The sequence below is a fragment of the Camelus dromedarius genome, chromosome 2 (assembly GCF_036321535.1).
Source record: "Camelus dromedarius isolate mCamDro1 chromosome 2, mCamDro1.pat, whole genome shotgun sequence".
Taxonomy (NCBI): Eukaryota; Metazoa; Chordata; class Mammalia; order Artiodactyla; family Camelidae; genus Camelus; species Camelus dromedarius.
In genome coordinates this window covers 22603494-22628640 of record NC_087437.1, presented here as the reverse complement: position 1 = coordinate 22628640, position 25147 = coordinate 22603494, and the positions used below count along the sequence as shown (strand labels likewise).

The following is a 25147-nucleotide window of genomic DNA, read 5'->3' as shown; positions in this document are numbered from 1 at the left end:
TAAGAAAAAAGTAGAGGACATGGATAGAGAGAACTGTGGAGGTGCAGTTGTCTTGGTGATGGCTGTTGCAAACAAAAATTTTTGAGTGGTCAAATGTCCTGGCATAGAATTTCCCAACCTCAACACACACATTTGTGCCTTTGACAATGAACCCTCCCTCATTTCTCCCCTTCCTCCTACCCCATCTCATTCTCTAAACAGCCTCCTTTATACTTTTAGGGACAGAAAAGTTGGATGCAACCTTTCTCTTCCTCTAAAGACTGTCTCTCTCTACCCCTTTCAGAGGAGAGAGGATAAAGGGCAGGCAGTGTGCAGTCTTCCTGGTTCCTTGTGCAAGATATCTGATACAGGAACTGGGCAGGGGCTCACTTCTCACCATAGCCAAGCTGAATGGGGCTTCACCTGATACCCTATTTTCTGTTAACATACCCACAAGCCACCCAATTGATTCCTTCATCCTCTTCTCCCCAACTTTCAATAAAACAGAAGGAACAAAGTCTTCAGACTGGTGGGAAAAATAGAATGGGCCAAAGAGGTCGCCTAGTTTGTGAAATCTTAACACCTGATTCAGTAACAAAAGCCTTCTTGGGGCAACAACTCCCCATACTGGGTACCAAGGTAAAAGCCATATGTACAGCCACAGCTAAGTCAGGACAGGCCTTTCCCTGTCATCTCTGCAGTGAGTGGCAGATGGCAAATGATTCCCCGGATTGCTAAAGGAAAGGTTTTGATTCTTTGCCCTTTGGGTTTTGTACTGAGTCAAAAAGAAACCACCTTCAGTGGGAATGGTTTTGCATTTTAGGGGAAAAAATCAGTAGTTTGGGCATCATGCATTTAGATGAGACATTGCTGGCAGTCTCCTAACTTAAATGTGTATTTCAGATTCAGCAAATATGCCACCTTCCTCTCAAAGCCTTTCCTGAGTCCCCAAGTAAAGAGAGCTCCTCTGTGAACTCAGTGCACTTGATCTGTACCTCTCCTGGGACACTTAGCACCTTCTACCACACATTCTGCTTTTGTATGTGACTTGTCTCTCCTTCCTGAAGATGAAAATTATGCCTCACTTATCTTTGCATTTCTTGTGGGACTTAGTAAAAGCTTTTATGACAGTAAATACTGTATGTATTTACTATTATATATATGTATGTGTTTATATATGTGTGTGTTTATATATATATACAGTAAGAAACAATGAAAAAATAAGAGACTCATCTCTTTGACACCTGTAGGAGCTGATGGTTCTATAGACCCTCTAAAGTCCATACAATTTCACCCAAATTCATATTTACCACCTTGTGCCACTACTCTTGATGAAGCAGAATTATTATTTTGTAACTCCTGTTTGTGAGCAGCCATGAGATGTGAGCTTCTTCACAAATTCTTCCTTATGTCTCTAAGATTGACTTAAATCTCACCCCAGTCCCCTTTCATAAGCCAAACTCCTTGGAAGGATGGGTATGTTGCCTGTCTCAATTTCCTCATTTTCTGTGAGCCCTTCAACCCATTCTAATCCCACTTTAGCTTCCACAATCCTAATAACACCAAGTAAAATGCCCTCCTTGGCAACATTCATCCCTATTTATCATACCCTCCTTCTTGAAACACTCTTCTCTGGACTCCTGAGACTCTCCACTAGATTACACTCATGTCTCTGTTAACTGATTCTTGATGTCCTCTGCTCCGCATCATCTCCACCTCGTCTTCAAATGCTGAACGCCAGCGTTCCCAGGCCTCAGCCATGGGCCCTCTTCCACTTTATGTTCTCATCACATTTTCATCCATATCCAAGGCTGCAGTAACATACACCACACCGTTCTGCTCTCAAATCTATCCCTTGGGCAACCCCGTCATTAAGTCTAACTCTGAATACCTAACAGGCTCACCAACTCCTCAACCTCAACATTTCTAAAATTGAACGTGTGATCTTTCCTATAAAATATAGTCTCCCTTTAATGTTCCACAGCTGATCAAAGTGTGCACATGTGCAATCTGTACTTCTCTCCATAGGACTTAGCCACGATATTGATAAAATTATAAATTAGTTATTAAACATCTGGCTCCCCAATAATATATAAGCTCCCTGAGGGAAAGAATTATGTCTATGAGTACTTATTTGTTGAAGAATGACTTAATGAACAAATTAATGAATGCATCAGTGAATGAATGTGTCTAGAAGGCCTTCCCAATCCCATCCATCCCAACATTAATAAATTATGAGTTCTCCCATAGAAAAGGAGAACAGATTGGTGGTTGCCAGAGGCACAGGGTGAGGTAAGGTGGGAGAATTGAGTGAAGATAGTCAAAGAGTGCAAACTTCTAGTTATAATATGAATAAATTCTGGGGATGTAATGTACATCATAGTGACTATAGTTCATACTTCCTTGTATATTTGAAAGTTGCTAGGAGGTAGATCTTAAAATTTCTTACCACACAAGTGTCCCAGAAAAAAAAAAGAAACTGTTGAGATTGAAACTATCCATAAAATGTGAACAAATAAATAAGGAAAGATACTTATCCAAGGGAAATGTCTCAGTATAGAAATCAGAAGTCTCGATGCAGATTATAGTCTTCGTGTTGCTTCCAGAGCCTGTTGGTGCTGGGCTTTCCCACTGCAGACTGGGCTCCATGTAATGGTCTGTTTCACATGCTTTCACGGGCAGGGATGTGGCTCTTCTGACAGCTAACAGGCCTGGTCCACACAGCTGTCTCCAAACTAACAGCAATTCCCTTGCTTATCTCTAGCAATTCAAAAAACTGCCTTTTCCAGTAGATCTATTCATAGCTTGATCAAGACTATTTTTTTTAAGTTGCATTCTTTTTAAAAAATACTGAGAAAGACTAAGATGGCATACTTAAAAATCATCCAAGCAGTTGAGCCTTCTGGAACATTTTATTTTGAAACATTTTTGCAACATGTCTTTAGGTGTGGAGCTTTAATAGTGTGAAACAAGCTCATGAAATTTAAAATCAGTATGTGTATCACAAGCATTCGATAAAGTGAGTGTGTGGAGCACTGTGTAGGGCATTTCCCCAAATTCTCTTTTACCCAGTGCTTTCTGTTAGCATAAGTGACATGACTTTCATCCTGTGATACTCTACTCTTTGAAGGCAGGTCATGGATTTTTACCTTTGTATCCTCCATAGCATAAGCACTCTGCTTTTTAAAGAATAGCACCAAGTAGATGTCTGTTGGAATCAATGTTATCAACAATTTGGCTTTTTATATGGCAGTTCTGCTTCTGCCCATCCCTGTGGCCCAGGCTGCCCCTAACCACAGACTGACCCCAGGAAGGCATTTCACTCGGATCTACCATCTTCATGGCATTGCATGGGCTGGACTTCACTGAACTCCCTCTCCCCATTAGACTACGTCTTTCCTGTCTTCTGAGCCACCTGAAATACTTTCTAGGAAGTGCTGCTTAGAATGTACCACTCTGTGAGACTATGGTGGTGCTTTTGCTTTCATTTTTTATCCTCCCAGTTAATATAGTTATAACTAGTTAGTTATAATAATATAATAACAATGTCAATAGCTATCATCAATAGAAGAGTGCCTGGAACTTAGTAGATGCACACTGATTATTTACTTATTATAATTACCAGTGATAATGACCTTTGTTAGTAATATAACAAAATATATTGAGCTCGTACTGAAATGGTCTCCCTTTTTTTGCCTTTTTTTGTTATTATCTCAGGGAAGCTATTGGATATATAGTAATTTTGTGTCCAGGAATTGATTTGGAGTGAATAAGTCATTTACTTTCTTTAAAAAAAGAACAGTGTGTACAGGGGGGTGTGTGTTTCTCCTGATTTCAAACAATTCAAAAGCTTTACAGAATAGTGGTTATGTTGGCTTTGGCATCCAAAAGCCTGGGTTCAGAAGCTAACTTCTGTGACCTTAGGAAACTTATTTAACCTCTCTGAATCTTAATTTTCTCCTTTGTAAAAAGGAATAATTATAGTACCTAACTCATAGAATTGTAAGGATTGGATGACACAATAAACGTCTCTTGTGTCACATAACAGCACTCACTAATGTGCATTGCTATTTTTTATTATGACTGTTATTTTAAAAGAACTGGAAAATGTGGAAAAGCAAAAAAGAAAAGTCACATTTAATTCCATTATATAACCACTATTAACATCTTAGACTATATGCTTCTAGTTTTTTATGTTTATGTGTGTGCCTAAGTATGTTTAATTTTTATAAAATTAGAAATTATTATTTATTACTTTATAATTTGCTTTATAAATTTACTTTTCTGTGCCTAATATATACTGTCATACATGGTATTATTAGTTGCATATTTATCATATGTGTCTTCTGTAATTTATTCACTGGACATTTAGATTGCTTTGAATTTTTCATTAATAAATAATAGTAGTTTCTTGGCAAAATTTATAGGAAATCATTTAATAAACTGCAGAATATAAAAAAAAATTTTTAAATAAATTGTCAAATTGGCTTTTATAAAGACTTTAATTTTATTTCCATCAATAGTGTATGAGACTTCTAGTTTCCATATAACCTTGCTGAGCCTGGATAATATATATGGATATACTTTTTCAATCTTACCCAATCTAATGAGTTCTATGCAATATAGGGCAAGTCATTTTAATGCTGAGCCTCAGATTCCCAACCCATAAAATTAACTAATGAGTATAGAATTTAGAGATATGAGTCACAGGTCATCAAGTTATATTGATTCTAGAGCCTATTGATGCTCCATATTAGAAGTGTAGCTGAAATGAGAAAGGGCTGTGGTGACACTTGGTTAACATGCAAAGAGACTGAAGGGGGTGACTATGGGAGAGCATTTCCCTGGTAAAGTCAGGACTGTCCAGATCTCCCAATGTTCATCAGACATGCAGTCTAATTCAAAGAGTGATGTGGGCAACATGTATAATTAATATTTATGATTATTTTTATTGCCACTTATCTTGCTATAAAATGCAGGCTCTGCAGGCACAGGAATCTTTGTCTTGTTCACTGACGTATTTTAAGTACCTGGCACAGAGCCTGACACATAGTGGGGGTTCAATAATAAATATCTATTGAATAAACAAATAAGCTGAATGAAACTAACCTATACCTGTCCAGAGGCTGTACACCTTGTTAACCAACAGAATTGCCTCCCCGGGATGAATGTAGGTGACCCACCATGATTGTGCCTCTTGCCAGAAACCATTGCTGTGTCCCATCACAGAGTCTTTCTCAGTTATGTTAATACCTGCAGTCTGGTTAAGATTCAGGCTTTCTTATGGGAATCCACACTCTTCACAGCAATGTTGGGTCTCTGTGCTCCAACCCATTATAAATTGTCTTAATAGTTCAACTCAGAAGGTAGTATTATTTCCAAGTTCTTAGGAATACTCCATTACTGCCCCTTTGTACTACCTAGAACAACCACCTTATGGCCTAGTTGAGAGTACACTATATGAGATAACATATAATGTAAAACATAGAACTGTTTGTCAGGCAATCTGATGTGGTGGTTAAAAGCATGGGAACTGGAGTCAAATAATGCAGTTCAAATCTGGGTTCAGCAATTTAACAACTGTGTTACCTTGAGCAAGTTAGTTTATCACCCAGTATTCAGTTTTCTCATCCGTAAAATGCAAATAGTACCTGCCTTATAGGATCAATGCATGGATGAAATGAGTTAAAACTTGTGAAGTAGAAATAGTAAGTGACTATTACCTAATGATTATTATTATTAGCAATAATAATAATAATCTTATTGAGAATTTACTATGTGTCAAAACCCAAGTTTATATTACTTAAAATAATCTTTAAAACAACTCTATGGGCTAACCATTACTATTATCCCTACCTCATGCTTAAGGCTATTGAGGCTCAGAAAGTTTTAGTAATGCCCTAAAATCACATAGGTAGTGAGTAGTAGAAACTGGATTTAAATGCAGGTGTGTCTAAAATAGTCTCTCATGGAGAAATCTTTAACAGAATTTGAAACATCTACATTCTCATTGACGTTACAATTTCTAATATCTGATTTACACTCTTTTTAGTCATGCTCACAGCCCTAGAACATTTTTCAACAAACTTTTTTTTTAACATTTTTTTTTCATTCAACAAACTAACTTTAAATGCATGTGAATACTTGAACACCATCTATTGGTCTGAGGGTCTGTAGTTTCTAAGGATTCTTACACTCACTTTTAGTGATTTTATTATGGTCTAGTTCAGCAATTTCTGTATTTCCTCGAGTAGGATTTAGCAAAATCAGTCAGTTAAATAATTAAATACAATTTATAAGCTGTAGAAGGGCAAATCTCATGAAAAAAACATCTTTCCTTGCAAGGTCAAATGTAACCTTTTCAGGATTCATTTTCAACAGCGTGTTGAAGTTACGGGTACTCTAACCTAGCAGTGATTCTCCACCTGGTGTGGAAGTGTCTTGACACCAGCAGTAGTACAGACTCATCTGTTGTACATTAGCTGGTTGACATGGTCCCCTGTGAGCAGATAATATCCATCTCATCGCATTGAGAGACTTGAAATTTTAACCCTTTTCAGACATCTCCTAGCAGACAAAACAACCTGAAAAAAGCAAGCCATCTACAGTTGTCAAGCCAGCCACCACATTTGTGGGCCTGATTTGCTATGCCATATTTGACAGATTATTTTTTGTATCTTTGAGACTTATCTTGTTTTCATTGAAATTTACTCTAAAATGTTCTGTTACCTTTGCCAAGTGAAGGAGTTGTGATGTTTGGTAAAAGTGTCTTTCATAGTCAAGAGATTTAGACAATGTACTGAGAACTAGTATGGCCACGAATTGGTAGAGTAGTGGTAACTTGGCAATGATCCTTATTCAGGAAGCACATTAGAATGTTAGCTATGATTGCATGGGTTTATACAGGATTTGACTTGAGGTTTGAAGATCATATTTTTCTCTTCAACAGGTTAATTATTTATGGCTTTGTGAAGGCTATGGTATATGCTGACCAGCTGAAAAATGGAGACTTTCATTTCACTGACTGTTTGTTTTTTGGTTCACTGATGTCTGCTACAGATCCAGGTAATTGCCCAAATAATGTTTTCTTCTTTTAAGAGTCAAACATGTAAATTGAATGTTTCTTTAAAGACCATCACCTGAGCCTGCATAATAATAATTCCTTATTCCTCTTCATTTGCAATTGACATACATGTTAGTGATTACAAAAAAAAAATAAGAAAAGAAACAGGTGAACTTTCTAACAGCTCTCAAAAAATGGTTTTGAAAGCAATTTTAGTAATGGGAAAGACTCTTTAAAATTCATTATAGTTTATTTCTCTAGAATATGCAGCCATTTTGAACTATGGTCCTTAATTTTTCTCTGTTTAACTTCTTTCAAAAATGATTTGCTGAATTAAATAGTAAAAAATATTTTTAGAAAATTATTTACTATGTAACTTTTGAAACTAAGAGAGAATAGTAAAAAGATTTATCATATATACTTCAAATCAAATTATGATAATTATCAAATATGATCAATATTTTTATCTATACCCTCTTGTACTATTCCCAGTGTGACTGAATTATGTTAAAGCAAATCCCAGACATCATATTTTATTTGTAAATATTTTGAAAAACTACCATTGTCAATATGAAACCTAAAAATATTAATAATCATTTAAAAAATATTATCAAAGAGCTAGCCTCTGTTCAGATATCCCCAATAGTCTTTTTGTCATTATCATCATCATTATCAGTTTGAGTAGTAATGTGTACAAATTAGGACCCAAATAAGGGCTACACATTACAATTGATGGTTATGACTATTGAGTTTCTTTTAATCTATATGTTCCTCCTCTCTTCTATTTTTCTTGTCACTTATTTGTTAGGGGGAAAAAGGCAATTTTTCTTGTGGTTGAATTAAATATGGTACTTAAAGTGTTTCTCTATCCTCTGTATTTCTTGTAAACTGTTGATTAAATCTAGAGGTTTAATCAGATTCAGGTTCCTCTTTTTTGGCAAGATTACTTGCTTACTATGAGTCTTTATAGAATCATATCGGAAAGTGTGTAGTGTTTAGTGACTCAGCTGTCAGCCTGATCCATCACATTACTGAATTGCTACTCCAGCAAAGACCACCAAAACGCACCTGTAGTTGAACAAGATGTGTTTATTGTAGTGAAGAGACTGCTCACCAGAGAAACAATGGGATCTCTCAGAGGGTGTTAGAAAGGACTTGTTATAGGACTTGGGCTTATGCTTAGTGATTTTAGGGAGAGCTTAAGGAATTGGGGCTTTGCTCTGGATTAGATGCTGTCTGGAAGCATGAGTAATTGGGCATTTTAGTAAGTCTTATCCGGTAGGAGGAAAGACTGAATAGAGCCTAAGGCTACAAATGGTAAAGAAGCAGCGCCATTTATAATAGCCAAGATAGGGGGATCTTTGGTCAATTTTGTTGTTTGGACAGTGTTCATTATTTGTGTTTATGCAGATATGATTATGTAGTAGTCTTATTTTTGTCTTGATCCATGCTCACAGAGTGAACTTGTCTGATGTTTTCTGTGAAATTATTTACATTCAGCTGAAGAACAAGGCCCAGCTAATATACCAGGCCAGCTCGTAAGTGCCAGGAGCTGCTTTTCTCTTTCTTAGAATAGCCCTCTGACCAGCAGTATTGATTGGCACCATGTGGTAGCTTGTTATAAAGCAGAGTCTCAAGCTCAACCCCAGAACTACTAAATCAAATTCTAGAATTTAACAATATCCTCAAGTGATTTATATACACATTAAAGTTTGAGAACCACATTTCAGACTTCCCCATTTTAGCGAACGGCTTTAGAACCAATTGATGCTTACTGCTTAGTCTAGTATTATTAGTGGTTACAAACTAGTGGTATGCTAATTTTATCCTACCTTTTGCATGTATTACCTGGTATTCTCCTAAAAGAAACAATTTTCCAGATCCATTATTTGAGTGCCCTGTGATATTATCTGAGGAAAAAATCAGGATAAATTATTTATTTTTTCTGTTTATTTACTAATTTTCTGTTTTCAAAATAATGAGTTATTTCCCTAGCATCCTCCACATATGACTAAGGATATGGGTGGGGTTGGCTTTTTATGAGTGTCATATCAACACATGGATTTAAACATAGTTGATATGTTATAATCTACTACTGTAGTTATACTTTTTTGATGATCAAAATATTCCATCTTTGACAACCAGGAGCCTTTTCAAGTTTCTCCTGCATCCTTTTGTCATGAACCCAATGGTCTTTCATAGATTTCTTGTTTTGGAAAAACATTAGGTGTTCCAACCTTATCTTGTATGTTTCCTGTACTCTGACATAGACCAGACATTTCTCCAAGAGGCTTGGTTCTTTCTAAGAGGGAAATGTATCTAAAGACCAAAATGTGGGCACTAGGCATTCTCATTGCTACTGGATTGCTCATTGTTTCTAGATATTTTTATTTGTTTTGAAGGAGAAATAATATCACAAATTCATATTAATATTTTTAGTTCCAATTTAGGATTTCAGGAATTTTACTTAACTGCCTTGAATTTTTATTTGCATTTATATTTTTCTTCTTCCTACTTTTCTTCTATTACATTAATATAATTTCTTACTTCCTTTAAATATATTTTTTCAACAGTATAATACACATTACTACTAAAATATGATTATTGAAAACTGCTTTAGAGTTCATTGTGGTTCTTTTTAACCTTTGTACATATGACAGTAGGATGAGCAGTTTAAAATTACTCTGTTTTACAAAAGACCCTGAATAGCCAAAACAGTCTTGAAAAAGGAGAATGGAGCTGGGGGAGTCATGCTTCCTGAATCCAGACTATATTAAAAGGTACAGTAATCAAAACAGTATGGTATGGCACAAAAACAGACACATAGATCAATGGAACAGGATAGAAAGTCCAGAAATAAACCCACATACTTATGGTCTATGATATATTAATCTATGACAAAGGAGACAAGAATATACATGGAGAAAAGATATTCTCTTCAACAAGTGGTGCTGGGAAAACTGGACAGCTACCTGTAGAAGACTGAAATTAGAACATCCTCTAAATACCTAAATATAAGGCCAAATACTATAAAACTACTAAAGGAAGACATAAGCAGATCACTCTTTGACATAAATCATAGCAATAGTTTTTTTCAACCAGCTCCTAAAGTAAAGGAAATAAATTAAAAATTAAACAAATGGGATCTAATTAAACTTAAAAGATTTTGCATGGCTATAGATACCATCAACAAAACAAAAAGACAACCTACAGAATAGGAGAAAATATTTGCAAATGATGTGACTGACAAGAGACTAATTTCCAAAATACACAAATAGTTCATACAGCTTAATATCAAAAAAAAGCAGCCTAGTCAAAAATGGGCAGAAAACCTAAATAGACATCTCTCCAAAGAAGACATCCAGTTAGCCAACAAGAACATGAAAAGATGCTCAACATCACTAATTGTTAGAGAAATGCAAATCAAAAGTACAATAAGGTAACACCTCACACATGGTAAATTTTAAAAAGTCCACAAATGATAAATGCCGGAGAGGGTGTGGAGAAAAAGGAACCCTCCTACGCTGTTGGTGGGAATGTAAATTGGTGCAGCCACTATGGAGGACAGTATGGAGATTCCTCAAAAAACTAAAAATAGACTTACCATATGATCCAGCAATCTCACTCCTGAGCATATATCTGGAGGAAAATATATTTTGAAAAGATACATGCATCCCAGTGTTCAGAACAGCACTGTTTATAATAACCAAGACATGGAAACAACACAAATATCCATTGACAGATGACTGGATAAAGAAGATGTGGTATAATTATACAATAGACTATTACTCAGCCATAAAAAAAGAATAAAATAACACCATTTGCAGAAACATGGATAGACCTATATATAGTCATTCTAAGTGAAGTAAGCCAGAAAGAGAAAGAAAAATGCTATATGACTTCTTATATGTGGAATCTTAAAAAAAAAAGAAAGACACAAATGAACTTATCTACAAAATAGAAACAGACTCAAAGACATAGTGAACAAACTTATGGTGACCAGTGGGTAAAGGGAGTGAGAAGGGATAAATTGAGAATTCAAAATTTGCACCTCTTGGGGAGTGATAGAAATGTTGGCTATTTTGATTGTGGTGGTGGTTCCACAGGTATATATATTTATCAAAATTCATCAGATTATACATCTGAAATAAGTGTAGTTTACTGTAGAGGAATCATACCACAATAAAGGAATTTTTAAAAATTACTCTGTTTAAAGAGTTCTTAAAATAATTCCTCTGTATGTTTAAGCTGCAGGTCAATATACAATAATGTTCATTTGTTTCATTTTGTTTTTAATTTTTGTTTTAAAATTATATTAAATATCTACAGAACTCCAAAATGAAAACCATAGAACTAAACAAGAGAAATCTAGCTTTTATCCCTATCACGTCTATCTTAATTTTCCCACCATTTTGATTGGTTTTTACTTTACCCTTCTACTTTTAAACCTAAGCAAATACACAAACATGAGCACACTCTACTGTATACTACTATACACATGGATCTTCACCTTGCTCTTCTTTAGTTAACAGTGTTTTCAAGAATAATCCTTAGCAACATATAAAGATCTTTCTCATTCTCTTTTATAGCTGCAGAATACTTCATAGTTTATTCAGCCTGTTGTCTGTTGATGGACATTTGGGTTCTTTCCTGTCTTTTGCATTACTAGTGGTGTCACAATTAATAACCTTAAAACTAATAGCTTTTCATATTTTGCCAGTGTTTCTTTAGGATAGATTTCTAAAAACAGTTTGAAATGTATATGTAATTTTCCTAGATGCCAAATTCCCTGCCGAAGGTTTGTACTATTTTGCTTTCACACCAGCCGTGTATGACAGTATCTGTTCTTCACAACCTTGCCAATTCAGAATTCTGTTACAATTTTGGGTTTTTATCCATACAATAGGTGAGGATTTGTATCTCCCTGTGGTTTGACTTAGTACTTTTCTTGTTATGAGTAAGGTTGAACATTTGTTCATACATTTAGGCAACATGTGCATTTTTTTTTCCTGAAAATCAAATATTTATAAGATGCCCTTTTTCCAGTGAGGCTGTTGGTCTTTTATTCTTCAAGTTTTAGAAGCCCTTAATATATTAGGGATATTAACCCTTTGTGTGTAATATCAGTTACAAGTATTTTTCCCAGTTTTTTACCTGTTTTATTTCGCTTATGGGATGAAGGAGGAAAAAATATTTTTTAATGTATGATGTTTACCTGTTTCCTGGAAGAGGATGAAATGAAAGTTTGTATCACATTTGAAACCCATGGTGTAAATTAGAGAATCAGAGCTCCAGAATGATGTACATAAATAGACAACTCCATCTTCAGGCCTAGAGATGACCTGGCCACTAAGTCCTTGCTGAAACATTTTACACAACACTCTCCCAGCCCCAGGGAAATGCAAAAGTCCCTTGGCATCCATGGAAGTATGGACTTGAGATAAAATATTTTCAACCCATCAGTGATTTCTAGGGTTGTTCTCTTACGCCATTTATGGATACTTTGCTTCTCATGGTCAGGTCCCATTTTAGGTCACCTTTGCACAAATCTGCATGTTGAAAAGCATTGAATCCATTGTTTCCTGGTCCCAGCATTAATGGCTGAGTTGTTGCATTCTATTGAGTGATTCAGCCAGCTCCAAGCACAAAAGTGTGTTGTGTTAAAGCTTTGCTCCCTCTGTGTCTAGTGATGTTCCTGAGGTTATGTTTACACAACACAAGAGGTCTGATTGAAATAGAAAAAAAATATCTAGCTTAGTAAGATGGTTACTTATCTGCATGGTGTCAAACAGCTGAGCTGACTGGATTTTTAAACACGGAATTGACTCACAGCCATAATGAGAATCCTGGGAACCAAGTAGGCTTTCCAAGTCTGGCACAGACCAGCTGTGCAACTTTGAGCACCACTTAGCCTTTCTAGATTTTATGGGTTCTTGGAAGTGGAAGATATTCGATCTCGTCTCTTCTAACCCCTTCATTTTATAGATGAAGAAACTGATATTTCATCTGTAAAATGAAAAGTTTCGACTAGAGCCCTTTCTGGCTCTAAAATTTCATGACAGTATCTGTCATGATTCTTATTTCTGTGATACTGTTTTTTTTTTTTATTTTAAAATAAGCTTTTGTTTTAAAGAAAGTTAAAAGTCAACCCAGAGTCCCCCACCCAGACATTCTGGGGTTCTAACCCCAACTCAACAAATGTTAGAGAAGATCTTATATAGCAGAGACCCACACATGAGCAGAAATACTTAAGCTCCTTTCTCTTCTGGGAGTTAATTGTTATATTAAAACACATTGAACCCACTCTCTGCTAAATTGGTGCAATTTAAGATCTTCAACAACCTTTAAACACCTAGTTAATCTTACCCCACAATTATTCATTTATTGCCTAAATTATTGTGACTCACTAATTTATGAAAGAGAACCTATGCTCTCCAGGTCTGATTTTTCTTGGCCTTCTTTAAATTAATTCTTTCCCATTTAGCCTTAGCTAAATCTTAGCTAAGTGTTATTAACTCTTCATATTTTTCTTTTATAGATACACATTTATATTTAAATCTAATTCTTCTTGCATGTTTCATACTCTCTTCAGCCAGTTTTCAGTTTATTTCCAATAAGGATGATTTGGCTATTATTTGATTGATTTTATCTCCTCCCTTTCTCACTGATGAAGATCTTGCTGGTGATGTAAAGGTCATCAGCAGCATTTGACAGAAAGAGTTTATAACTAAAGGCAGACCCCCCCACAAAAGACCATGTATGATAAATTACAGGGTAGGGGAAGAGAGAACTTCTTAGTGGGCCTGATCAATGAGCCAGCTCATCTTCAGTTGTGTTTAGACAAGGAAAATTTGGAGGATGGGGCAGGGGAGAGAAAAGATCAACAAAATGACAATAGAATAAACTTCCCAACAACTAGAAATTGATGCTAGAGTTAATATCCCTCATTTTACAGATAGTCATAGCCCATTAGAGAACCTTCTGACCTCATACTACCCTCCTGTCTCTTTCAGCATTGACTTGGGTCCAAGTTTGGAAAATTTAGGTTATCCAAGATAATTATTTTTATTAATAAATCTGAAATGTCCCTTTATATGGGGTGGGTGAGATAGAGAGGTTTAGGGTATGTAAAGACACTTGGGAATCCCAGTGTACCTATGGGCTATTCTTGAACACACTAGTCTTTTTTTTTTTAGTTAAAGTATAGTTGATGTGCAATAGTATATTAGTTTCAGGTGTACAACATAGTGATTCAATATTTTTATAGATTATACTCTATATAAAGTTATTACAAAATAATGCCTATATTTCCCTGTGTACAGTATGTCCTTGTTTCTTTATATATATATATATACACATATATATAAATATATATATACATATATATATAAATATATATAATATATTAGTTTGTATCTCTTAATCCCATGCTTCTATCTTGCCCCTGCACTGGTAACCACTAGTTTGTTTTCTATGTCCTTGAGTTTGTTTCCATTTTGTTATATACATTTATTTGTTTTATTTTTTAGGTTCCATATATAAGTGATAATAGAATATTTGTCTTTCTCTGTCTGATTTATTTAACTAAGCATGATACCATCTAGGTCTGCCAACAATGTTGTAAATGGCAGCATTTCATTCTTTTTATGGCTGAGTAATATTCCATTGTATTTATTTACTATTGTTGATGGGTACTTGGGTTGTTTCCATTTCTTGGCTATTGTAAATAGTGCTGCTATGAACATTGGGGTACATATATCTTTTTTTTTTCTTTTTCAGTTTTATTAGGTAGAATTATTACAGTTGGATTGCACATATACATTATATTTCATGCAAATACATATATACAATATACTGTACTTTTTTTTAGTTTACATATATGTACTGATAATTGTTTCTAAGAACAGATTAGAGCTTTAGCTTTTTTAACTTGCATAATTATCAAAGGAATAAAGCCAACACAAAATAAGAATCAACAGAATGTGGTAATCCAATCATAAAGGCCAGTCAAATGTGCTTACACATATTCAAGAAATCAATCATCTAAGATATAAATAATAAGTTCATTTGTGTCCTTAATTTTTTGTTTTTTGTTTTTTAGGTTCCACATATAAGTGATACCATATGGCATTTTTCTTTCTCTTTCTGGCCCACTTCACTTAGAATGACAATATTCAGGTCCATCCATGTTGCTGCAAATGGCATTATTTTATTCTCTTTTATGGCTGAGTAGTGTTCCATTGTATATAGGGGTACATATATCTTTTCAAATTAGTGTTTTTATTTTCTTTGGATATATACCCATCAATGGAATTGCTAGATCATACAATATTTCTATTTTTAGTTTTTTGAGGAATCTCCATACTATTTTCTGTAGTGACTGCAATAATTTACAGTCCCATCAACAGTATATTGGGGTTCTCTTTTCTCCACATCCTTTCTAACATTTGTTATTTGTAGACTTTTGAAGATAGCCATTTTGACAGGTGTGAGGTGATTATCTCATTGTGGTTTTGATTTGCATTTCTCTGATCATTAGCAATGTTGAGCGTTTTTTCATGTGCCTGTTAGACATCTGTATGTCTTCTTTGAAAAACGTCTATTCAGGTCTTCTGCCCATTTTTTAATCAGGTTGTTTGTTTTCTGATATTGAATTATATTAGCTGTGTATATATTTTGGATATTAACCCCTTAGCAGTCATATCATTTGAAAATATTTTCTCCCATTTAGTAGGTTGTTTTTCCATTTTGTCAATGGTTACCTTTGCTGTGCAAAAGCTTTTAAGTTTAATTAGGCCCCATTGGTTTATTTTTCCTTTTATTTCTTTTGCCTTAGAAGACAGATACAAAAAATATTGCTATAATTTATGTCAAAGAGTGTTCTGCCTATGTTCTCTACTAGGAGTTTAATGGTTTCTGATCTTACATGAAGGTCTTTAATCCATTTTTTATCTATTTTTGTATATGGTGTGAGGAAATGTTCTAATCTCATTCTTTTAGATGCAGCTGTCTAGTTTTCCCAGCACCACTTATTGAAGAGACTGTCTTTTCTCCACTGTATATTTTTGCCTCCTTTGTCATAGATTAACTGACCAAATAAGTATGGATTTATTTCTGGATCTATTCTGTTCCTTTGATCAGTGTGTCTGTTTTTGTGCCAGTACTATTCTGTTTTGGTTACTGTAGCTTTGTAGTATATCTGAAGTCAGGGAGTGTGATACCTCCAGCTTTGTTCTTTCTCAAGATTGCTTTGGCAGTTTGGGAATCATATAAGTTTTGTGGTTCCATATAAATTTTAGAATTATTTGTTCTAGTTCTGTGAAAAGTGCCATGGGTATTTTGACAGAGATTTCATTACATCTGTAGATTGCTTCAGATAGAATGGACATTTTAATGATATTAATTCTTCCAATCCAGAAATATGGGATATCTTTTCATTTCTTTGTTATCATTTTCAAATTCCTTCATCAGTGTTTTATAGTTTTCAGAGTATAGGTCTTTCACCTCTTTGATTAAGTTTATTCTTAGGTATTTTATTCTTTTTGATGTGATTTTAAATGAGATTGTTTTTTACTTTCCCTTTCTGATAGTTCATTATTAGTGTATAGAAAAGCAACAGATTGATCTATATTGATTTTGCATCTTGCAACTTTATTAAATTCATCTATTAGTGTAAAAGTTTTTTGGTGGAGACTTCAGAATTTTCTGTGTATGGCATCATTGCATCTGCAAATAGTGATAGTTTTACTTCTTCCCTTCCAATTTGGATGCCTTTTATTTCTTTTTCCTGTCTGATTGGCATGGCTAGGGCTTCCAATACTGTATTAAACAGAAGTAACAAGAGTAGGCATCCTTGTCTTGTTCCTGATCTTAGAAGAAAAGCTTTTCAGCTTTTCACCATTGAGTATGATGTTATCTGGAACACACCAGTCTTGTTGCTGCCTCGGGGCATTTGCATTTGTTGTTTCTCCCTCTTCATCTTCTTTGGGCCTTTACTCAAATGCCACCTCAATGAGACCTTCCCTAACCATTCTATCAAAAATTTTACCTTATAATCCCCCTATACAGTCACCTGCAAATCACTTGGCTTCCCATCCCCTTTTCTTGACTTACATTCTTGTACAGCACCAATCACTATTGATCTATGTATTTATTTTATTTCCCCTTATTTCTTTGTCTCCTGTGAAAGAGGAGCTTTTTTCCTGTTTTTTCCCTTTATTTTCACTCTTATATTTCTAGTATTTAGAATAGTAGGTTTTCAATAAATGCTTGTTAAATTAATGAATTAATAAATTTGTGGAAGAAACTGCTAGAGCAAAATGTGAAGGGTGTCTCTTCTCAAATATGAAATGTGAAGCAGTTTAGTATCCCAGATCACCCTTGGAGATAAGGAGTCTCATGGCCCCAGGAGGGACAGTGACTCAAGATGAAGGTGGACCTCCTAGCACATAGCTGAACTTCCAGCACATAGCTGAGTGGCAATATTAGTTTCTGTCCTCCAAAAAAAGATATTCAACCAAAACAAAAACATGTATCTTTCTTTTTTTTTTATTGAGTTACAGTCATTTTACAGTCTGGTGTCAATTTCCAGTGTAGAGCACAATTTTTCAGTTATACATGAACATACGTAAAAATATGTATCTTTCTTTTTGTTCAACCGTGCAGCCAATATTTCTTTCTCCCTACTCACCAGTGGTCAATGGCTTAACACTTTCCAGAGAGCACCAAGCCATAGACTGTAGACTTGCAGAAGCAGTTCTATATAAAGTGTGGGGTTTTTTTCAGGTTGGAAGATGTCCAAAATAGGAGCTTCCTTTAGGAAAAGGAAGAACTCAACACAATACATTAAGTAGTAATCACCCATAAGACGCCAGAAACAGATCCTGATATTTATAGGACTGACATTTCTTCCAAGGTCTCCAGGAAGCCATTCATTCAAACACACGTGGGCTATGCATTTTCTCACTTTATCAATTTTCTTGTTTCCTATTTGGATTAAAATGCCTTAATTTTATATGATGCAGCTGCATAGAGACTCAAATACAGCTGCACTATTTTGAACTTCAGAAGTATTAGTCCAGTATTTAAAACTAGAAAATAATTCTTACTTCATAGAGTTGTCCTATTTTCTCTCTAGAAAATTAATCCAGGTTGTCCTGATTTAGGTAACCTCAAATAGGGCTTACTCAAGCATTGCTCTGTCCAGTTTGGTGGCTATAAGCCACATGTAGCTACTTGAAAGGTGACTAGTCAAAATTGACAGGCTGTAAGTATAAAATACACCATAGATTTCAAAGACTTAAAATGAAAAAAAGTAAAATACCCAGTTGATAATTCTATAAGCCACATGTAGCTACTTGAAAGGTGACTAGTCAAAATTGACAGGCTGTAAGTATAAAATACACCATAGATTTCAAAGACTTAAAATGAAAAAAAGTAAAATACCCAGTTTATAATTTTACTGCTATAAAATTATAGCAGTAATTAAATATTTAGTTAAATAATATATGCCATTAGAATTACTTTTGCCCATTTCTTTTTACTTTTTTAATGTGGTCACTAGAAAATTTTAAATTACATATGTGGCTTACATTGTATTTTGATTGAACAGCACTGCTATAGAGCAATATAGATATGGAACTGTGGCAAGCTGAAAAATATTATTGACATATATAACATAGAAATGTTTAAAATGTACAGGGTGATGATTTGATACCTGTATGTATTGTGAAATGATTACCACAGTATGATTAGTTAACACCTCTATCCTCTCACATAATTACCTTGTGTGTGTGTGTAGTGATAACATTCAAGATCTACTCTCCTACAATGAGATACCTCATCTACAATGAGATATCACCTCACAACAGTGAGAATAGCCATCATTAAAAAGTCTACAAATAATAAATCCTGGAGAAGATGTGGAGAAAAGGAACCCTCCTACACTGTTCATAGGAATGTAAATTGATACAGGCACTATGGAGAACAGTATGGATGTTCCTTTAAAAACTAAAAATAAAGATACCGTATGATCTAGCAATCTCACTTCTGGGCATATATCTGAGTGAAGCTATAGCTTGAAAAGATACATGCACCCCAATATTCATAGCAGTACTATTTACAATAGCCAAGACATGGAAACAACCTAAATGGATGAATGAATAAAGAAGATGCCCATATATATATAATGGAATATTACTCAACCACAAAAAAAGAATGAAATAATGCCATTTGTAGCAATATGGATGGACCTAGAGACTATCATATTAAGTGAAGTAATCAGACAAAGACAAATATCATATGATATCTCTTATATGTGGAATCTAAAAAAGCATGACACAGTTGAACTTATTTACAAACCAGAAATAGACTCACAAAGAGAACAGACTATGGTTACCAAAGGGGAAGGAGGGGAAGGGATACATTAAGAGTTTGGGATTAACATATACACACTACTATATATAAAATAGATAAACCACAGTCCTACTGTATAACACAGAGAAGTATATTAGATGTCTTTTAATAACCTATAATGGAAAATAATCTGAAAAAGGATAGGTATATGTATAATTGAATCACTTTGCTACACACCTGAAGCTAACATAACATTGTAAATCAACTATACTTCAATTAAAAAAAGATCTACTCACCTAACAATTTTCAAGTTTATAGTACAGTATGGTTAACTGTATTCACCATATTCTATCTTAGATGCCCAGAATTTCTTCATATTATAGCTGGACATTTGTACCCCATTTCCCCTATTTCCAGCTCCTGGCAGCCACCATTCTACTCTCTATCTCTATGAGTTCAGCTTTTTTGGATTCCACACAAAAATATGATCCTTAATAGAAATATCACAGTTTTAAATTGAGTAGAAAAATTAAGCACAGATATAACACACTGCACAAATTATAGCATTTGCTGAAAAACAGGCCATTTATTTTTATAAGATTGAACTAATGTGTCTGAAATGTTCTTTTTAAAGTCTCTTTTCCTTGTCTTATTTTTCTGCTCCAATACATAATAACCCATAAACTAGTTCACACCCATGCTTCAGAAGTAAAACAAAGCGAAATGAGAGTAAATATCTGTATGATTTAAATGGCATGTATATGCCATTCAAAATCATAAATACAGCAACCTCTGACTTGAGAGAAGCAGATTAAATAAACTTCTGTCCAAATGTCTCAATTTTGTTCCTGTCCCTTAGTAAAACATAAATAACAAGTCCCCAAGCCTGATAATCTCAGAGTTGTTTTTTTAATGCCCATTACTGTTTTGTTTCTTATAGCATGTCAGAAATCCAAGAAACTTGACATTTATATTGTTAGCCCTGTTTCCAAGTAAGTTGATGCGTTTAATGTCCCTAAATTAGGTAGACCTAATATCAGAAATAAATATTGTTCTAAAAGGAGTAAGTAGAGACTACCTGTGTTGCCAGTTGGGAAAAATCAGTCCATAACTCTTTTCATTAGGTTTAAAAATCCAGTTGATGTAAATTATTAGTTCGATTCTCCAATTAAACAAGTCAAAATATACATAATGCTTAATAATGCCATTTCTTGATCTTTATCATCATTAAATAATCTTTAAAGACTAGAACTAAGAAAGCATCTACAGATGTCTCAAAATACAGAAGGTCTGCTAAGTTTTGCATAGTGCATGGTAAATATTTATTGAATAAATAGAGCAGTCATTGAATATTGGTTAGGAACACTGTATATGGTGTGGGATAGGCCTGCATTTAAATCCCCATTCTGTCTGGCCCATTTGAGCCTCGGTTTCTCCAGCTATAAAATGATGATAATAAGATTTATTTTAAAGGTTCTTTATAAGAGTTAAATGAGATAATATATTTAAGTTATTATTTTTATTTTTATGCTATATTAGGATAAGGCTGCTATTTTCCCATCAGCAAGTGAAACGTGCACATTTTTGCTTGTTTTCCTGGTAACAGTAATGGATTTCCATAATTTTACAACTCGATTAGTGGAATGTTCACTTGACCAACTACATTTGCTCATGAGTTGGGAGTGTAATATGTATAATGTGGTAATTTTACTTTGGATAAAGCACAAATACACTTTTATATTTACATTTCACGGGTCAAAGATAGTAATATGTAAAACCAAATCCCAGACATTCCCATTTATCCTCATGTATTTTGGTATGCATCTCTATAATTATGAATATTATTCTTATTTAGCCATGAAGCCATTAACAAACCTGCAAAATTTTCTGTAATCCATTGATATCATCTAATACCCAGTCCACATTCTATTTCTCTGATTTTTGCCTTTTACTTTAATCAAAACTCAAGCAAGATTCCCACTGGACATTTAATTGTTAATATTTCTGCATTCTCTTTTAGTCCAGAGCAGTGTTCCCCTCTTCTAGTCCACACTTTTTATGCTATTGACTTGTAGAGGAAATTGGTCAACTCTGTAGAATGTCCCACATTCTAGATTTGTCTGTTCACTTACCTGTGATGTCATTTTATTGTTTCTGTATTTCCATTGTGAAAGTTAGTTCAAAATCTTGATTAGATACAAGTTTGCCAGTTTTTGCAAAAATATTGCATAGGGGATGGTTTATAGTTCATGTTACACCATGTCAGAAGTTATACATTCTCTGGGTGTTGACTTTTAGTGATATTAAGTGTGATCAGTTAGGTTCAGGTGGTGATTCCTCCTTGTAAATTTCCCCATGAAACTTTCATGTAATGGTTTCATTCATTGATGCTTATTGTCTGGTCTTATTAGTTTCATTAAAATTGAAAAAATGTGATTTTTTTTCTAATTTTATCATTTCTTTCAAATTGTTTGCTAGAATTTATCATTTCTTTCAAATTATTTGCTAAAATTATTATTGCAGCCAAAAAAAGTCCTATATTATTACTTTGAACCAATCATTTCATCTACAAGGAAGGTGTAGATCTTATCTGGATCTTTGGCCAAATAAAGCAGCTGTAAACAAATTTCCATTTTAAACATGTGGCTTAAAACGTAACCCCAATGCCATCATTACACATAAAATATTAACAATAATTTTTGTGGTAGGCAAAATAATGGTCGCCAAAGACATCCATATCCAGAACCTGGGAACATTTTATCTTACTTTGCTTAAAGGGCTTTGTAGATGTGATTAAAGACCTTGCAGTGTGTATCACCCTGAATTATCTAGGTGGGCCCAGTCTTATCACATGGGTCCCTAAAAGGTGGAGAAAATATTCCTGGCTGTGATCAGGGGAAGATATGACTATGGAATAAAGGCACAGAGAGACAAAAATTTTACTGGTTTTGAATATGGAAGAAAGAGGGTATTAACCAAGGAGTGTGGATGGTCTCTCGAAGCTGAAAAGGACAAGGAAACTTGTCCAGTTCTCTCTTAGAGCCTCCAGGAGGGAATGGAGCTGTGCTGCACCTTGATTTTTATCCCATGAGACTGATGTCAGACTTCTGACCTCCAGAACTATAGATAGTCCATTTGTGTTGTTATAAGCCACCAACTTGGTGAAAATTTGTTATAGCAACCATAGAAAACTAATATAATTTTAAGTGTTATCAAATTTATAGCTAGATTTAAATTCCCCAAATTGTCTCATAAAAATTTTTACAGCTGCTCTATTAGACCAAGGATTAAGACAATGTCTGCCATTGCTTTCAGATGATACAAGGAATAATTTTAAATAATACAATTGTAGGATATTTTTGCAGGAAGAGACTTTAGAAGTCATTTAATCTAACATTCTTATTCTACAAAAGAGCAAACTAAGGTTTAGACGTGAATTACTTGACCCTAAGATGGTCATGTCAAAACAACATTATAATCACTCTAACACACTCAGAAAGGTCTTCAGTGAGTTCTGGGAAAGCGATGACTTTACCTTGGTTTCCTTGGCTTTTATTACCCACTCCAATCTACCCAATTTTGCTATGCAACCAAGTGCTAGTGAAGCCATGAGCTCACAACAGGTGAAAAAACAAGTACTGAGCTTTCTCTACCATGGGCGTCTAGATGCCAGCTTCACAGATGTTTTTAGCTAGAGACAGGAAAGCTATGAATACTCAGCAAAGGTCTGGATTGTAGAAATCTGTGGCTCTTGGTGATGGGAAAGGGGGAATAGGTTGACCTGCTTGACCATGCATGAGTGAACTTGATTACTGGATACGGGGGTGGCTTCCTTCAGGTGTCTGAGAGTAGCCCATCTGCTTCAACACCACTGGCCTACCTTCTGCCCCTTATAGGGCTACTATCTTGGAGGGTAGTCCAACAAACAGTCTTAAGCACCAATAACCTAAAAAAGAAAACACAATGTAACTATTCAGCAGCCTGAGAGAGGAAGATCAGTCAAAACAAACACACATACACAGAATAAATTCCTGAAGTAGTCAGAGGACAATTTGAACAACATTCTTATAAGAAAACTCAGGAGGATCAAGGGCAGATAAAATTCCAAGTAAACAGTAGAGTAAATAAATTAAAGAAGAGGATGATACAGTCAAGACCTTCCCTCCAAATCAGATAATCTTCTGGTCCAAAATGTCAATAGTTCCAAGACTGAGAAACCTGTGTTAGCCAATTTCCCCAGTCACGGTTTAGACCTTTAGGGAGAAACAATGTTGGTAATTGACCAGCCCTGGATTTGTACAGAAAGAGAATAGCTAAGATTCTCGTCAACTTCTTACCCCAGGAGATCTTTTGCACTGCCCTGATATCACTCGCATGAATACCTGTCCTAGTGTCTAGCTAATGGTGTGTGTTTTGTGTGGCAAGGAGCTGAGCAGTAATTACTCCATGGAATACAAGTGAGCCGAAAGGATGGAGCTTAAATTGTTTTTTCTAATTTGTCTGTTCACTGCTGTGTATAGCTGCCCTTTGCTGGAGTCAGCTGTACCCTTCCCACTTCCCTCACCTCCTTTCCACAAGCAGCAATTCAAAACAGGCTTCCTTCTTCCCAGGGATTTTTCATGGCTTTTGTTGGTATTATTCTTACTGTTTGTTAGCTTTAATTCCGTTTTCTTTGTATACTTTCTCTACTATTGATTTTGGGGAGGAAGTCAGTAGATTATGCTAGCTTACCCTCTTGATGATGGGGAAAATGCTCTGATAGAAATGCCACTTTCCCCCCAAATAACTATAAAAATTTGATGTAATTCCCATGACAGCCTAACACTTTAAAAGTTGGAACTGGATAAAATTATCTTAAAGTTTACAAAGTAGAAAAAAAAACATGAGGGGAAGTTTCTAATCAGGCATAAGAATATACTGCAAAACTATTATAATGAAATCAATATGGTATTGGCTGAGGAATAGGGAGACCAGTGGAAAAGAATAGAGAATCTAGAAACAAATTTCAGTATAAATGAGGGTTTGACAGGGGTGGTATTTCAATTCAGTGGGGAAGAGATGGTTATTTAATAAATGGTACTTGACAACTGGCTGGCTATCCATTTAGGAGGTGTTAAAATTGCACAGTTATCTAACCATTTACAAAAGTATATCTAGAAGAATTAAAATGTAAATGAAAAAATAAAGTAAAATAACTCCTCTGCAATAAAATCTGTAAATTTATACTTGCAGATTATAGATAGGGAAATTCTTCTTAGCAAAGAATGGAAACCCAGAATCTACATTTGACTATATAAAATTGTTTTAAATGAGAAAAAATACCATAAACAAAGATAATAAAGAGATAATACATTGGGAAAAAGCATTTAAACCTAGAAGACAGAGTATTATTTTCTCTAATATACAAAGAACACTTAAAAAAGACAATCTGGCAATAAATAACTGAAAAATGAAAAAAGACTATAAAAGGGAAATTCATAGAAGAGCAAATCCACTTAGACCACAAATGTGAAGTTATTCAAACTCACCAGAAATCATAGAAAGTAAAATGAAGTAACAGCGTATTATTTTACCCCTTGCAGTTTGGCAACAATTATAACACCAAGTAACAGTCATTGCTGGCAGGGAGGCAGGGAAAAGTGGACTCTTACCCATTTCTAGTGGAAATTTAAATCATTAACAGACTTTTGGAAAGCCATTTGGCCACAGTTTTAGAATTTAAAATACATAACCCCTTCTCCCAGTGATCTG

At 34.7% G+C, this 25147-nt stretch overlaps 1 protein-coding gene across 10 annotated transcripts in view; it reads left to right on the top strand.

The window, feature by feature from the left end:
- SLC9A9 (solute carrier family 9 member A9) overlaps window positions 1-25147 on the top strand; it is a 607901-nt gene that overhangs the window by 241829 nt on the left and 340925 nt on the right. For all 10 annotated transcript variants that reach the window (XM_031448683.2, XM_064491830.1, XM_031448597.2 and 7 more), the window contains one exon: window positions 6929-7044. In XM_031448683.2, coding sequence (XP_031304543.1) covers window positions 6929-7044 — 116 coding nt within the window. The remainder of the gene's footprint in view (window positions 1-6928; window positions 7045-25147) is intronic.